Raw genomic sequence first — 17693 nt, 5'->3', positions numbered from 1 at the left:
GGGGGGGGGGGAGGAGGATCTCAGAAAAATACCAGAGAATGATTGGCACGAGCCCGCTATTGGAGGATCCGAGCGGGAGATCCGGCTGCATCAAAGGCAGTTATTTCCCTGTGCCGCTTCTTACGTCGTTTCTGGGGTTGGAAGAGTTAGACTCAAAGCCGTCCAGGATGCTGCAAGGAAGGAATAAACAGGTATTGCATAGCAGCGGGATGACCGTAACTTGAGACATCGAGGCTCCTTCCTTCCATGGTTCTCTTCGCTGAGCCTCTGAAGTCCAGGCCTTTGGGGGTGGGACTAAAGGCAAATAGAACTTTGCACTTCCACATTCCAGCTTCTGTTATTCTACTTCTAAACACTGCTGTGAACCTGGCTTTACCTTAAGGAGACGGAGAGTATTTGCTGAAGGACATTTCCAGGCAACTTCATCTTCCTGGGAACCCAGAGAGGTAGGCAGGGGCCAACTTGCTGGAAAACTACTGGAGGGAGGAGATGGGAGGGAGACGGTCTTCCTACAATATTACCTCTACTTAATCCCCCAGAGCTGTTTGTTTAAGATCCAGTAGCCTTGTTCTCATTTGGGCTACCTTTGTCTTTTATATTTCCAGAACATAGCACAGTGCGTAGCATAATATAAGTACACAAAAAATGTTCGTTGAATGAGTGAACGAATCATTTCATCGTGGGACACGAGATTTCCGTTTCTAAAGGTTTTTCAAAGAACAGCTCATGTTAGTATGTTGTTCCATTACGTGGTATGCTTACTGGGGACAATGAGTTTTCATTTGTCTTGTTAAATCATTAGTATCTATATATATCTTAGTTAAAACTTTTAGCTTTTTATTAAAGGACAATGTTCATTTCTAACTTAATGGTTTGCGTTATGTTCCTCAGTTCCCTTCAGGCAAGGGGAAAATGTTTCCAGAACTTAATACAGTACCTGGCACTGTCCGGCGCTCAAAATGTACTTTATTTAATTAGTCACTCCCCATGACATTCCTGTGAATATGAACTTCATTTGCTAATAGGTAAAACTGAAAATGAAGTCCTGGACCAGCTAGAAAAGTAATGAAGTAGTTTTGCAATTCTACAAAAATCCGTTTTCCAGAATTAAAGACACATTTACTAAGTAAATTCAGGTTTTTCCAAACTCAAAGCTACTTTTCTATTTTCCTCATTTTATCAGTTTGAGCCTTTGATAGTCGTCTCTCATAAAGAAGGTCCTTCCCCATCCGGTGGTGGATTGGCCAAATAGAGAGTAGGCATCAATGAGCTCCTTGTAGACTGTGGGCTTCGAGAAGAAATGGGGACACTGCAGTTCTAGCGCCTGGGGACCCTAGGGTTAGGGGATCTGTTTCCTTGTACTCTGTTCTGATTGAACAGCATATTGCAATTGGAAGAAGGGAGGCCACATTCTTTGAGCATGTCATTCTCGGGGATCAGAAGCTCAAGGTCTCCCTTGTAGTTGGAACACTTAGGGGAGCGGGATCTTACGTTCCTATAACTTCAAAATCAGATCAAGGACTTTTTGAGGATTAGAGCAGTGGAAGGAAAGAGAGAAATCTAGAAAAGTGAAAAAGCCAAGGTGGCGCTGGGATTGGATCCCCATTCTACCTTCTCCGCATGACACCCAACCTCTAAAATCCAGCCAAAACTCAAACCTGAGGACTCTCTGAGCAGGGAGAGAGGCTGGACTGTTAAGACGTCTGAGGTTCTTGGGCTCAAGCTATTCCTTTAACCCTTGGCATTTAAAGCTGCGGGCTGCAAATGCAGCTGGAAAGTGCCTTGGGGCACAGAATTTACGTAATACAGAGGAGCTGTTCACCTTTCAGCTCTTTGCCTCAGCTTTGCATTGCCCCAGAGATATTGAATTGACTGCTTGTTTACAAGCACCAGCTTGTTCGTGCATTTTCCTGCTATCCTATTTCCAGTTATTTCATGTTAAACTATCGCAACTCTCCCCATTTTCTCCCTGCTCTCTTCTTCCCCGTGGCTTTCCCTCATGGTCTGAAATTAGCTCTGATGTCTCTGGCCAGCCCTGAGCTGGGTGCTTTATGTATCTTACTTCTGGAATCCCTCCAGCTACCCCAGGAGACTGATGTCATCTTGATTTTGGAATTGGAAAACCGAGACTCAGAGGTGTGGGTGAGCAGGCTAGAAAGGAAGCCACGGTGGAGGTTGGAGAGCCCCAAATAACTGCAGGGTTGTTTTTTCAAATTTACCCAAGAGCAAGGTGTGAGGTGTGAGATCAAATGACTTGGTCAAGGGCTCCAAACTGTCAAGAGTGGCCTTGGTCCAAATGGGGACTTTGTGACACACAATCCAGAGCTTTTGTTTGCCGCACTCCTCAGCTCTTTTAAGCCCTGTTGCTTCAGGCTATTTCTTGTGGTTATCAAAAAAAATTGATGGGGGTAAAACAAGGTATGAATTTATCAATACTATAGTAGACACATAAATAAACAGAGGGATAAAGAAGAGGGAGAGAGGAGGGAGCCAGGGCAGGGAAACAGCTGGGACAGTGAAAAAGGACACAACATCTAGTGCACTTACAACCACTATCATCCAAGCTGCTCTTTCTCCGCCACCTCACCAAGCTTTTGCAGACTCCGAGAAAGCTTCCCTTCGCTTCCCTGGTGTCTACCTTGGGCACAGAGGTGATGTCATCATGAAATGAATACATGAAAAGCACTTTGGGCATCATATGGCCCCAAGAATGAGGAAGACGAGGATGATGGGCAGCGTATCTGCATCTGGAGAAACGACGGCATTTTCTTCTGCTCCCTTTCTACAGCCAGTTGTTAAGCTGAAACTCCAACTGCAGTTTTCTCAGTGGAATAAAAATTATTTTATGTCCCGGAGTGAGAATTTATAAGAGTATACGTTAAGTAGAAATAAGCTGGTATAGATTGAACTTGGGACATAAATATACACCCTGCCATTTATTGAGACCAAGCCGCAAGTCTACACTGGTTCCCAATTTCTTCAGAACTCTATCTTTCCTGATGGCTGCCTCCAACTTAGGATTTGGGGTATTCGTTTTCAGCTAATGTTCAAGCTGGGATGAAGACTCGCTCACTCGTTATCACCCCCTTCTATGATTTGGCACAAACACAAGAACATAGAGCCCAGAATTTAGAAGAGTGATTAGTGGTGTGTTGCAAAAGGGAAAGCCAGAGGGTCAAGGGAACCAGCATTCCCCATGTTTCCCACGGGACCACCAAGAGAGTAAGCATCAGAGGGCACCGGCTTGATGGAGGAAAAAAAAACTTGATACTAATTCTTTTAAAAATATCTAGCATCGTCCAAGATCCTATTTCAAATAATTGTGGATGTTTCTAAAGCTCAAAATCAAAGGACCCTCACAGCATTTCAGGTGAGGTACAATTAAGGACTCCACTGCAGTGCGGTATTAAATTGCAAACGTTTTTCACCCTGTAATTGTAAATTCAGGGAGCCATAAATTCAGAGAAGAACAGACAAATTATTAGAGATGTTTTTATGCATGAAATGTCTGGACCAAGAATGAGGTGACAGCCAAAATAAACAAAAGAAGAGCTGATGTAATTATGTGGATACATTAGGAGAAAAAGCTGTAAAAATTATTTAGTAGTTTAGACAAACATAATTGGGCATTGACACCTTCATTCAGTCATTCCCAGTCAATGTCGGTCGATGTGGACAGTCCTTCTAGGTAGAGGGATATTAAAAAATAAAATAAGATTTAGAGAAATTTTAGTCATCATTTCAGAAAAGATTGTTCTTGTGTGACTACAGTATTGAAGAAATAATTTGTTCAAAAGAATTCTGGATAGACACATGAAAGATAATTATGTAAATATATATATGGGTTGATTGAATTCTATTTTGGGTCATATAGACAAGACTGTATGCACCTGAGTCATGCTGTAGAATCTGATTCCTAAAACAAGTGAAGACTGACTTATCTGGTTCTGGAGAATGTCCTTGGGCCCTTTGTTATCATTTCCTGTGCTCCTGACGCTTAGGAAACAGAATTGGCAACCATCTCAGTAACGCGCTAGCTTTCAGTAGGGGTGGGAGAAAAGGACAATGAATAACAACTTCAGGCTTGTGTTCTAAAGCAATGATTGTGAAGACAATGCCCAGTGAAGACTGAGTAACCCTATGGAAAATGTTACACTATGGTATTAAGTGCAAAACACAGGATGCAAACTTACATCTCCCATGTGTTCTTGGCAAGATCAAAATGTGTGTGACTATGGGCAAGAAGTAAATGAGAGTACAGGACATGAAAACATTGTGCTTACAAACAATCTGTAATATTATGTTGTCTTTACAATTAAGATGTATTGGGGGGAAAAAGTACATTTAATGTATCCACGTCCACAGATACAAATATAGATTACAAATCATGAATACTTGGAATCTCACAGTAATGTGATCAGGGAAACAGGGAAATGAAAACTTGAGCCCTCAATCAATAAATATTTGATTGTCTAGTATGCAGACCGTGGTGGGAGCTAGAAATAGATGAGGAGTATGTGAGCTCCGCCTTAGTGCCCCCTTCTGAGTGCTGCACAGCAGGCTTTCACACCCATGTGTAGCTAACTACCAAATGAAACAAAACATCAGTTCTATTCTGGATGTATAATGTAATTGGCGCGGGCTCACAGAGTGAAGAGTGAGGGAGGAGCAAGAAGATTTCAAAGGAGAGGCAGTAGGTGTGTCATTTTCTTGGTGAGTGAGTGTGGGGGGAGGGGTTCTTGTTTACCCTTCCCTCCCAGTCCGGTTTGTTGCCGGGCGCTGATCTCCATATATGTTATCTCGCTTTATTCTCACGACTGACCTATGAAGGTGGTAAAATTATTTTCACTTTTTACAGATAAGGAAGCTCTTTAAAAGACTTTATAAATCTGAATCTCAGAGTCTCTCTCCTTAAGTTCTGGAACATCCCAAACTGGGATGGCTCCTGCCACCTCCCTCTCCAGGCATCGGGCTGGTGCGCCTGTATCCTTCCTTGAGCTGGGGCGAAATAGACTTGACATTCCCTGACTTCAGCTTTAGCCTCTATGCAATTTTGGGGGATAAGGAGCTCTTAGTTCTTTTGGGGTTTTTTCCCCTTTTTTGGTGAGCCTTTATTTATCCTAGTGCCCAGTCACTCTGTGTAGTAAGTTAGGTGGGGAGGTAAGCTTGTTAGTGTACCTTTTTCAGGACCTTACCTAGCAGCAGAAAAAATTAAGCCCTGGAAAGAATTTGGCTCCACAGCCAGTCATATGCCTTGCTTTATTCCATTCTCAGCCAATACAGAGAGGGGGATGTGTATGGAAAAAGACAGGGTTCAGCGATTTATTTTTAAGCACTAAATATTTATTGACAAAGCCTCTCTCCAGGCAGTGTTCACATGCTTAGAACTGAAGCTTTTAACTTCGCAGTGCTATTTAAGCAAACAAACTCAGTCACTCAAACACAATGATTAACAGGAAGTTGGGGAGCTGGGGAGCTGACACAGGAGAGGCTGGGGTTGAAGTCCTAGGAGCAATGACTTGCAGAATGGTGAGCTCTCTCCTTGGTGATTTTACTGTGGGAGTAGGTGGACACGATGGCCCCGGAACCTTCCTGAGCTGACTTGTTTTTGTCTGGTAACAGGCTGCAGGTTAGCAGGAGACCAAATCCAAAGGCACACCTTCAGAAATGTGTCAAAGTGGAAGTGCAACACAGCAGTGAATGAGGAGGGAAGGGAGAACACGAAAGGACAAGCACTGTCGCTTGGAAGGGCAGGAATAGCCAGTCAGAACTGTATCTGTGAAGAGGATGATTATGGATTCTGGAGAACACGTGAGTTAAACATAGCTACACTTTGATCAGAACTTGAGATATTTGCCTCATTTCCTGATTTTGAATAATGGTCTCTTGGAAGCACTGTCTTTTTAGTGTCTCTCTTATCACTGTCCTGGTTCTTGTATTTGTTTACAATAATGAGTTATGGGAGAGTAAACAGTTTCTGAGGGCGTCTCTGTCCAATGCTTCACTGTTAGCAGAAGTCTGTCATCAGATTTTCAACGGAAAGGTTTTTTACTCAACAGAGAATGCATTGAAAACCACCCTCAGTGACTCTACCTGTTATGACTACGTGGCTCAGAGTCACTATATAACAGAAACACTGTCTGAAGAAGAGGCAGGCTTCCCTTTGGCTTACGCAGTGACCATCCACAAAGACTTTGGCACTTTTGAGAGACTCTTCAGGGCAATTTACATGCCTCAGAATGTCTATTGTGTTCATGTGGATGAAAAGGCGACAGATACATTTAAAGATGCGGTGCAGCAACTACTGAGCTGCTTCCCCAATGCTTTCCTGGCCTCCAAGATGGAGCCAGTTGTGTACGGCGGGATTTCCAGGCTCCAGGCGGACCTGAACTGCATCAAAGACCTCGCGGCCTCGGAGGTGCCATGGAAATACGCCATCAACACCTGTGGGCAGGATTTCCCCCTGAAAACCAACAAGGAAATAGTTCAGTATCTGAAAGGATTTAAAGGAAAAAACATTACCCCAGGAGTGCTGCCCCCAGCTCATGCCATTGGACGGACTAAGTATGTCCACCGAGAACTATTAAGCAAAAAATATTCCTACGTGCATAAAACAACAAATTTAAAAACTCTGCCTCCACACAACATGACCATTTACTTTGGCACTGCCTACGTGGCCCTCACAAGGGAATTTGCTAACTTCGTTCTCCAACACCAGCTCGCACTTGACTTACTTTCCTGGTCCAAGGACACCTACAGCCCTGACGAACATTTCTGGGTGACACTCAATAGGATTCCTGGTATGTATGTCTCAACTTCTGTTTTTATGAATAAACATTGCATGGTCAGTACCGAATAAACTGTTCAAAAAATAGTAAAAAAAAAATTAAAATTTCAAAGATCTTTACAGTTTCAAATGTTAATTTAAAAAAATCTTTTCAGCAGCTCTGCTCAGAGTAGGTGATATAACTCATCTCCATTTTATGAATGAGGAAACTGAGGCACAGTGATGAGCAGGGCAGAGGAGAGCCCTACTGTCTGATGCTTTTGCTGATATACTAACCTACCTTTCTGGGTCCATAGACTTACTTCAGATGTGTGCTGCAGCCTTAAGATGTGGCAAGGGATCGGGGCCAGCCCCGTGGCTGAGTGGTTAAAGTTCTGCCCAGGATTTGTGGGCTCAGATCCAGGGTGCCGACCTACTCCACTCATCAGCCACACTGTGGAGGAGTCCCACATACAAAGTAGAGGAAGACTGGCACAGATGTTAGCTCAGGACTAATCTTCCTCAAGCAAAAAAAGAGGAGGATTGGTAATAGATGTTGGCTCAGGGGGAATCTTCCTTGTACACACATAAAAAAGCTATGGTCAGGATTGAGGGAACCCTGGGTGCAAATGAAAGATTAAACCCAATTCTCCTTTAAGTGTGATGGCTCTTACAATCAGGAATAAATGTCAATTAAATTGGAATGGCAATTTGAACATTTTAATAATACTTTTGACCCTGTTGAAGCTCCCATAGCTGAATTCACATCCTTTCAAAATGGGAACAGGGTACAACTTTAAAAATTTTCATTTGCAAGTCCTTTCCTGGAATTGAATTACCTAAAAGTGAAATTGCTGGATGATATGGTAGGTCTGTTTTTAGTTTTTGAGGAACCTCCATACTGTTTTCCCAGTGGTTGCACCAAATTACATTCCCAGGGTTCCCTTTTCTCCATGTCCTCACCCACACTTGTTACTTCTTGTCTTTTTGATGATAGCTGTTCTAACAGGTGTGAGGTGATATCTCCTCAAACGCTTTTTAAATTGGTGGGGTTTTCCCAGAGCTGGGAGGAGTAATGTTGTAGTGATAAAAGAAATCGCAGCTCAAGAAAGTGAGGTGGGGAGTCATGACCATATAGTTGTTTATATGGAATTGTAGTGTCCAGAATAAGGGAGGTGAAGCCCCACTTCTCGCTTTGTGTTGCTTGGACCAAGCGTGATGGAGATTTTTGGAGTCTGAGCACCATACTTTAAGGGGAGTCATTGACAAAGCAGGTTCCAAGGAGAGTAGCCAAGAAGGAGAAAAGGGCAAACCCCATCTTTTAAAAAAGGACCAAGACAAACAAAAAGGATATTCAGTCTGAGAAAGACTGGGAGAGGGATCACGTCTTCACATAAACAAAAGATTTGCTCGTGAGAGAGAAATTGCACCAACTCTGTAGTTTACAAGAAGAATGTAGGGTCAGTGGTGGGAGATACAAGAACCCATCAGTCTGGGATCAGAATGAGACGCTTCCTCAGTGCTGAGCAGGCACAAGGGATATGCGGAAGCAGAGCCTGGAGAAATTCTATGAGGAAACTCATGGATCAAGTGTCGGACAGGAAGGCGTGGGAGTCTCTTCCACTCTGAGAGTCCGTGATTCTAAATTACGACTCTCATCAGTTTATTGAACAGAAACTTAAGGGTAGCAGCCTGACTTCTCAGCGTGATTATTGATCTGTCGGAAGTGGATTTTCACACTCTGGTTAGCGGTTACTGATCAAAAAGCAATGGAAAACAAATGTACTGATTCTTGAATTTCGAAAACTTAAAATAGTAAGCCTTTGAAATAGTTTCTGTGTTATGTGTATGGAGGATCCTTGTTCTTACGGCACCTGGCGCAGGCCTGAGGGTGGGGCTTCGTCACGAGGAGGTAAAGGAACTGGAAACGTAGGTGGCCGTCTGGTTCACTGTCACTTCCGCCGTGTGGAAATCTGGGTCGTTTCTGTTTTGAGTGTCCTTCTAGTTCATATATGGGTTGTTTGTTTGGGACATTTTAAGATTGTTCTAATTGAATGCAGTGATTGGGATTCTCAGAGAATAGGCCAGAGGGGAAAAAAAAATCTCACAGATGAAATGGCCTTATGGGGAGCGACAACACTGGCCAATAGAAATATAATGTGAGCCACCTCTGTAATTTTAAGTTTTCTACTGGCTGCATTAAAAGAAACAAAAATTAACAAGTGAAATTAATTTAAATATTGTATTTCATTTAACCCAATATACCCAAAATATCCTTTCTACCTGTGGCTGGTGGCTACTGTAATGACAGGGCAGCTTGGCCAGGCATCCTCCGTGTCTGGGGAGAATGGTAGGACAAGAGCAGGACCACCCTAGTAACATTGAGCAGTCGGCCATGCTCGTGTCTCCAGGTCTTCATCTCTGCTTCTTCTGCTTTGCCTGCTTCTCTTTCCTTATCTGGAGTCCTCATCTCTGCTTCAGAGTTTCCACTCGCTTGTGGGGCCCACTGCCCTCTGGCTTCTACTCTCTGTCTTCCCCTTGTGTCATCAGACTCTGTGCTGCTCTGTGGACAGCACTGCCTCTCTGTGTCTCCTTCAGCTGTACCCAGAGAGTCTTGTTTTGGGTCACGTGGTCACTGTACAGTGAGTGACCCTGTTGTCCTCTCACACCACTTCATAGGCGACTGCTGACCTCTGTAGACGGCTAACCTTCATTTAGGTCCCCAGTTGCTCTGGTCAGCTGTGGCCAGGGTGGCAGAGTCATGTGGTTTAAAGCACAAAACAAAACACGGTCACCTATACCTAATAAGTCCCTTAAGAAGTGGCGGGTCCTCTGGAAGCCTCTCAAAAGATAAGAGTTCCTGCTTGGCTGTTACGCTAAGGGAGTTTGCCAATGCTGTAAAGATGTTGCCAGATAAGCTCTGTTGTGAAATTAAGGCTTTCTGCTCTCTCTTCTTCCTCTCCCCCTCTTCATCTTTTACCCACTTTTCTTTCCCTCTCTCCTCCCCACTTCTTTTCTCTAATGCTGTCCGCAACAAGATGGCAACCGTTTTTTAGTTTCACATCTGACTCAGCTGTGGATGATTTCCAGTTAGGAAAAAGATCCATTTATAGGCCCGAGGTCGGAGTTCCTCACATGCCACTTTCATTTTGAGTGATAGATCATGTGCTTGTCTGGGTTGCGTGGTTCTGCCTGGAACAGGGACGTCCAGTGGGTTTCTTTCATTCGTCACGTGTTCCTTGGATTGAAAGCTTTCAAAACTGATCAATGATTTCTGCCTCACTTGCTAAAAAGGAGTATTTGTAATCTGATTCTGTGGGAGTTTATTTCAAACTCTTATTAAAACCTGAATGAAGGAGAAAAGAGCCGGTTTGGTTGCAGATGGGAGGAAAAAGGCATGTCAGGAGAAGGGATAGAGGAAGGAAGGAAATTGGAGATTGTGGGCCTGGAAGACAGACTCTGCTGCCCATTTGTCCCCTGGAGCCAGCCTGTGGACCAGCCCTGTTGGTGTTCTGTGTCATATTTGTCCCCCTGTGCGCTTGACAGGGGTGGCTTGATGCATTCCCATTGCTGTCGAGCCCATACTGGCCTGACTCTTTGTCATTATTTGAGACTGGCCGATTGCTTTGGTCCCTGTGTATGTAAAAATGCGATGCTAACGTGCCACATGCAGAAATCTTGAGAGGCGGCTGCGGGAGGCAGGAAGGAGCAGATCTGAATCAAGATGGCCCTGGGAACTCATCCTCGTGGCCTCTGATTTGGCTGGGATCTTGCTGGGATCTTCCAGAGGGAATTTGTGTTCCTCCTACACATGCTCACAGAGCTTCCAGGATCACGGGATGTGTGGACCGACTTGTAGGGGAGGAAAATTTGGGGGTAAGTTTTACTATTAGCTTGAACAATCTCCATTTTTATATCTGCTAGAAATGCTGATTTTTGTCAACTTGTAGAAAAGGAAATTGGTGAGTTGGAACACCTGTGAGTTCTTTTCAAGGAAATACAATTTCTTGAGAAGGTAGTAAATGGCCTGACAGATGACCTTTTATGTAGATAAATTATCAAGGAAACAGTGGCATTAGTTTTATAACTTCTCCAGGGGAAATGGGGAGGGGAGCATAGTGTTAACTTGTGAGTGATGTTGTCTCTGCTATACCTTTGTCCTCCCTCCCTCCCTCCCTGGGCACTGGGTTTCTCTTTTGGGCATTCTGTGGCTCACACTGTCTCCTTACTTTCTTCTTTTTCCTTCCCCAGCTGAGTTAGAACTAGTCTGAGTTAGACTGGTTCTTTTCTCTCAAGAGGATAATTCATGCCTGTGTGGTCTTAGAAGTTCAAACCTGATAGGACTCAGGGCACCTAGAAATTCAGTGCCTTCTGTGTTTGAAGTTACAAAAAATGGGCTTAGTTGCTTAGTTATAAGATGACTCAGCCGAACCGAGGACCACTGGAGATTTTGACATTTTTTTGTTTTTGAAAAGATTATAATTTCCACAAATCAGAAATTGCCCTAATATGTAGTTTTGTTGATTTAGATGCATTTTACATATCCACATGTTATCATCAAAAATGGTCTGGAAAATAACGATGGTATGTATGAACATGTTTGCTTTGTTAATTACACCATCTTCTGGTATTTCTGAGGAATAATCGGAGACATGACCCCATGTTAATATTAATATTAAATTAATTAAATCAAGATATCATTAATATTTAAATTTAATAAATGAAAATATTATTAATACTTAACATTCAGAAACAACATTTCTTTGTGTGGTGACCTCTTTTAACTTTATATTATGAAAGCTAAAAGTAGATTGAAGAGAAAAAAAATAGAGTCAGTGGCCATCAATGAGCATGCTCTTCAGACTTACGCAGATTATAAAGTGTGTTGAACAAATGATCTAGAGATCTGTTTACTCTGCAGAGTCAGAGAGTCGCTCCCATTTGCTGGTGGGATGTGAAAGCAGACAGTCAGTCCTGGCTTTGCCATCTACAGTCTCTTTGACTTTGGGCAAGATGCCTAATTTCTCTGAGCCTGATTCTTCGTCTGTATCCTGGGGATAAAATATCTCCTTGTCGGGCTGTTGGAAGGATTACAGAGTATGAATTGTACCTGACACCTTGTAGGGCTCATGAAATGTTACAAGAGAGGGGGATAGACGAACTTGCTAGATGTTGATTTTTGAGGTTTTAGTGTTATTATTCTAAAACTTCTGTGTGTGACCAAAAAACCCATGGACATTTGGTTTTGAAGGCCCCAGGATAATTTTTTGCTGGAAATCGAGTATGTGACCCGCAGAGGTTACCCCTCAGCTGTAGCCTTTCTTAGCAATGTCACATGTATGGAGAGCCTTAAGCAGCTGGTTTCTCCCTCCTCTTATTAGGAAATAGTGTTCTGTGACTATTTGGAAGCCTCTCACTGTGCCAAGCTGCTGTCACTCTAGAGTGGTCCGAAGACAAATGGTCTCCAGGCCGTTGCTCATGCTGCCCGCTTGTTCTGGAATGTTCTTTACTTTTGCTGCTCATTCTAGTCAGTTCTCAAAATGCAGTTGAAATGTCACTTTCTCAGAGAACACTTTCCTCTCCCACAGAAGCAGCCACCCCCCCACCCCCATTCACTTTACTCCTACTTCGGTTATAGCATCTCTTGCATTGCATCTTAACTATTTGTGTGGATCTTGGGCCCCCTCTACCCCGTGTCTCTGGCCCCGCCCACCACACACACCCCAAATGTGAGAATGTGAGTGAATGATTAGAGTCGGGACCTAGCCTCATCATTCTATGGGGTTCCCATATAATTCTGAATGAAGAGCAAATGAATGGGAGAGAAAAGAGCTCTATTCTGCTTGTCTAATACAGTATTTTCTACACATAAAGAAAATTCTCCTCCAGCTTTGCAGAACGTTAGTTTTCTTCCTTTTCAGTTCTGGGTCGGCTTTAAAGCAGTCCACAGGGCAGGGGTCCTGCCCCTACCTCCTCTTCCAGGGGGCAAACATCCTTTGCCGCCGATGGTAAATCCATTAGAAAACTCTCTTGGGAGTGTGGCTGGCTTGTGGGAGTTGCTAGTCATCTGATTGCTAAGGTCAGTATAAATTAACTTCTTTATGCATTTTGAAGATTGAAGTCCGTTTTAGTTCAGGTGTAGAAAAGTGAAATCAACAATTAAAGGAATTTGCCAGAGTCATTTTGGCCCTGCGAAGCTTTGATTTAAAATAGACAGAAAATGTAGTGAAAGTGGTTTATTTAGGGCTATAACTTGAATTCCCTGTATAATTACTAGGCCCCAAACAGCCCTCTTGGTCCCATGCCAGTTTTCCCCGCCTCAGGCCCTTCTTTGCTTGGAGAAATGCTGTTTATCTCCGAGGGACCAGCTGAGCTGTACTGTGCACTGTGAAACTTTTCACAACCCCTCCCCCAGCCGCCAGGCAGAGTTAACTTTTGTCCTCTGTGCCCCAGATAGTCCTTATCTTCTTCCTTATTTTCTTGTTTGAGTTTGTGGCTTCAGCCCCTGCGGGGCCTCATAGAATGCAGAGTCCTGGGGGGCCTGTGACCTTTATATCTTTGTGAACCTCAACCCCTAAGGTGCGTGGGGTCAGATTGAATTTGATTCACCCTCAGTTGCTAGTGTAAAATAAATATGGTGTTGCTTCCATGCAAATCCAAGAATTTTCTACTGTCCAAGTCACTGACAGCTCACAGTGGACCGGCAGAATTACCAGCTGCGTTTTAAGCCCCAGGGTTACGTAGTAGAAAGCCTTTCTAGAAGGCATGTACATCATAATCATTGCATGAATCCTTACAACGTCAGGCATTGACAAATAGCCTTTTTTCCCCTAAATTAACAGCTTAATTGAGGTATAATTTACATTCATTTGTAAATTATCACGGTATGTAATTCACATACTGTAAAATTCCCTGTTTGAAGTGAACAATTCAATGATTTTTAGTATATTTACAGAGATGTGCAACCATGACCCCCTCTACTTTAGAATATTTTTATCACCTCCATAAGAAACCTCATGCCCATTTACAGCCTCTTTCCATTTCCACACTTGACCACTAATTTTCTGTCTGTATGGATTTGCTTTTTCTGGACATTTCATGTGACTTGAATCATATATGCTTTTTCATGTCTGGCTCCTTCCATTTAGTGTAATATTTTTGAGTTTCATCCATGTTGCAGCATGAATCAGTACCTCTCTCCTTTATATGGATGACTACTGTTCCATCATGTGGACATACCACATTTTGTTTATCCATTCATCTCTTGATAGACTCTTGGGTTGTTTCCACTTTTTGGCCATTATAAATAATTCTGGTGTGAACATTCCTGAACAAGTGTTTGTATAGATTCATGTTTTCATTTCTCTTGAGTAGATCCCGAGAGAGAAATTGCTGGTTCATATGGTACTCTGTGTTTAACATCTTCAGGAACTGCCAAGCTGGTTTCCAAAGTGGGTACAATATTTTACGTTTCCACCAGCAGTCTGTGAGGGTTCCAGTTTCCCCACATCCTCGTCCACACTCGTTACTGCTTATCTGTTTATTTAACCCTTCTAGTGAGTGTGAAATGATATTTCACTTGATTTTATTTGCATTTCTCTAATGAACAATGACGTTGAACATCTTTTCATGTGCTTGTTGGCCTTTGGTATATCTTCTTAGGAGAGGACTCAGTGCCTTTTGGACATTATTTCTGTGAACCTAGTATGTTGCAATCCCTATTTTATGGATGAGGAAACTGAGGTATCGAGAGTTTGTGTTACTTGTCCAAGCACCCCCAGGTCATAAGTGCCAGAGTCAAGATGGTTAAATCTGTTTTGAAGACAGGGAAGATTAAGAGATGAAATTGTCTGACATTGTCAGACTGCGTGGCTGAAGTGTTAATTCAGGTTTCTAGCTCCTGAATCCTCTATTAACAATTAACTAAGATTCACTTAAGAAAATAAATAAAGTGAGGCTGGCCCGGTGGCGCAGCAGTTAAGTTTGCAGGTTCAGATCCCAGGTGTGGACCTACACACCGCTTGTCAAGCCATGCTGTGGCAGGCATCCCACATAAAATAGAGGAAGATGGGGATGGATGTTAGCTCAGGGCAAGTCTTTCTCAGCAAAAAGAGGAGGATTGGTGGCAGATATTAGCTCAGGGCTAATCTTCCTCAAAAGAAAAAACCAGAAAACAAAAAAGAGAAAAATAAAGCAACCCATTTAATCAGGACAGTGTCCTAATATGTAGTTACTATGATTTGACCCCTTTTCTGTGATTTCATCCAAACTGTAATTCCTCCTTCTTTTAAGAATCAAATGGCTGCAGCTCCCTCCCTTCTGATGAAACCCTGTCCGCCATCTCTAGTCCAGGTCCTTATCCTCCCAGTTCTTTGGTAGTGAGTTCAATGGTTTGTGCTAGAGTGCTGGTCGATGCTTTTGTGGCTTTTACTTTCTGTTTCTTCCATTTCACAAGAGTTGCCCCTTGGCTGTGGTCTCCGTTTTTGTGTCTGTTCCAGCTACGTTTGACCACCTAAAGCTTAGGACGGGCCTTGTTTAAATCAACATGAGTTTGCTGCTGCAAATACTAATTCTTATGTTACTGAACCTGACAGATTTAGAGCAGTGTCTGACAGGATTTCACAAACATTTATTTTTACCTCAGAGAATTCATAAATGTGTCTGTCTAGTTTTCTCCTTATTAGGAACGAAGCGAACTTCAAATTCCTATAATCGTTGCAATCCTAACTAACCTCCTTCTAGCCTTGGTGAAAAATCACAACAATTCTTGCGGATGGTAGATCAGCCCCCCTTGGAGAATCCTTCATTCCAACATTGAGCCGCGCGCAGCTGTTTCCAGCTTTTCTGGCAACTTTACAGGACTCAGTCTTGCTCTGTCTCCAGTGTCTTCAGTCTCATAAATCAGGCAAAAGCTAGGCAAGGGATGCAGTTTAAAGCTCTTCTTGCTTTCTAGCTTCAAAGCTAGAAAAAGGAAGCTTAAGATAGAAGGGAAAATGAAATAAAGGACAAGGCAGGATTGGGAATGGAATTAATTGCAATGATAGGTCACTAGTGTCAAGATGTTGAGAATGGAGGCCTGGAGTTGTTCTGAAGGGTGTAGGGCCCAGCACAGCCTAATTCTGAGTGCAGTTAGAAACAGCTCGATCTTTTCCCAAAGCGTGTGTGTGGAGTGCTTTTTAAGCTTGTTCCCAAACTGTTTCCTGTAACGGCAGCCTCTTTCCTTGTTATACTTCCTGCTCATGGCGGAGCTTCCCAGCCTTGTCTGTGTGTGCTGACGTGCTGGGAGTGGGTTGCAGGTCAGCTCCATATTCATCCTGGCAGCATGTCTGGCCACCGAGGCCCAGGGCAGTTCAGGCCCCTTGGCCAGACGCCTGTGGCTGAGAGTGCTTTGTGCTTTTTTTCTTTTTACAAGTGCCGGATAAAGGATTGTTTCCAATATGTGTCATGGGGAGAAAATACTTGAAAGTTACTTCCTTTTTACACCATCTCAAATTATAAACTAGATTTGAAAATCTTAGAGGGGCAAAGTTTCCATTTGGTCATGAATGGTAGGAAAGAGCTGAATCTGTTAAGGGAGCATCCATCTTTAAGGTAGAATTCATATTTTAATGAATGTCGTAGGTTAATTCTATAGAATGGGGCTATTTCCACATTCTGGATGGCTCCAACACTGGCACTGTTTGGTTGATGCAGGTAATGTAAGTTTTCTTTGCAGAAGAAATCCTGTAGAACAAATGTTTTCTCAGGGATACAGGAGAGACGTAACGTTGATGCTTCACTTGATTGTGTCATTTAAGCCGCGCAGGCATCCTCCGAGGAGGTAGATGGTATTACCGCCAATGTGCACATGAGGAAACTGAAGCTCTGGAAGGTAAAATGGCTTAATTTGGGTTTGTTTGACCCCTAATTCATGATCAATCTAATCTATCATGCTGCCTTTTAGAAGTTCCTGTGGCTTAAGCAGTGTAGTTCATGAAAATACTACTCTTTGAATATCTAGAAAATGTTTAAAGGTCTTAATGAGTTTTCAGTCTTTTCTTTTAACTTCAAAATTACTGTACTTACAAGAATAGTATAAAGAGCTCTCCTGTATCCTTCACTCACAGGCCCCAACCCATAACATTTTTCTCATTTGCCTTATCTTATTCCTCTCTGTCTCTCTCTTCCCCTCTCTTTCTATGCTTATCTTAAACCATTTGCAAATCACCCCTCACTATTTCAAACTATATTCCTAACAACAAAGATACTCTCCTACATAAACGTAGTGCCACCATCAAGTGACACAGTGTTACTCTTTAATCCATACACCCTATTCCAGTGTGACTGGTTGTACCCATAGTGTCCTTCATAAGTCTAGAATCTGATTAAGGATCACGAGCTACACTTAGTTGTCATATCTCTTTAGTCTCCTCCAATTTGGAACAATTTATGTTTATCCTTGTCTTTCAAGGTCTTATCATTTTTGAAGAGTCCAGATCTGATGTTTCTCATGATTAGATTCAAATCATGCCTTTTGGGCAAAGATACCAGGGAAATGACACTGTGGAAACTCGCAATGTTGATTTGTTCTCATAGTGGTGATATTACCTTTTGTCCCTTGGGTAAGATGGTGCCTGTGAAATTTCCCCACTGAAAAGTTAGTAAGTATTTTGTATTTATTACTAAGTAATTAATAAGTATTTTGTGGGGAGACACTTTGAGACTATTTAGATGTGTTATTCTTCATCAAACGTTCACTCCCCAGTTTTACCATCCACTGAGCGTTCCTGTCTTAATCAATTATTACTGTAATGGTTGTCAACTCCATCCTTCTGTGTTTATTAGTTGACATCCATCTATGAGGGAGAGCCTTCTCTTCTCCTCCTGTGTTTGTTTGTTTATTTATCTTCCTATGGACTTGGATTCCCATTTTATTCAGTAGATTACA

At 42.7% G+C, this 17693-nt stretch overlaps 1 protein-coding gene and 1 long non-coding RNA gene across 8 annotated transcripts in view; one reads left to right on the top strand and one right to left on the bottom strand.

Annotated features, from left to right (window-relative positions):
- The window catches only part of LOC124226824 (uncharacterized), a 3587-nt gene extending 3150 nt beyond the window's left edge, over positions 1–437 (bottom strand). For both annotated transcript variants that reach the window (XR_006885364.1, XR_006885363.1), the window contains exons 1-2: positions 377–437; positions 33–170 (exon numbers count right to left, since the gene is read on the bottom strand). This is a non-coding gene — a long non-coding RNA (uncharacterized LOC124226824). The remainder of the gene's footprint in view (positions 1–32; positions 171–376) is intronic.
- The window catches only part of GCNT2 (glucosaminyl (N-acetyl) transferase 2 (I blood group)), an 85379-nt gene continuing 67800 nt past the window's right edge, over positions 115–17693 (top strand). Inside the window, exons 1-3 of one of the 6 annotated variants that reach the window (XM_046640559.1) lie at positions 115–191; positions 332–446; positions 5623–6800. In XM_046640559.1, the coding sequence (XP_046496515.1) occupies positions 5879–6800 (922 nt within the window). In that variant the 5' untranslated portion in view covers positions 115–191; positions 332–446; positions 5623–5878. The other 5 variants (XM_046640560.1, XM_046640562.1, XM_046640564.1 and 2 more) reach the window with 5 other exon arrangements.

Source organism: Equus quagga, chromosome 15 (genome assembly GCF_021613505.1).
Source record: "Equus quagga isolate Etosha38 chromosome 15, UCLA_HA_Equagga_1.0, whole genome shotgun sequence".
NCBI classification, from domain to species: Eukaryota; Metazoa; Chordata; class Mammalia; order Perissodactyla; family Equidae; genus Equus; species Equus quagga.
The sequence above is the reverse complement of the archived record's forward strand: the minus strand, read 5'-3'. Positions and strand labels throughout refer to the sequence as shown.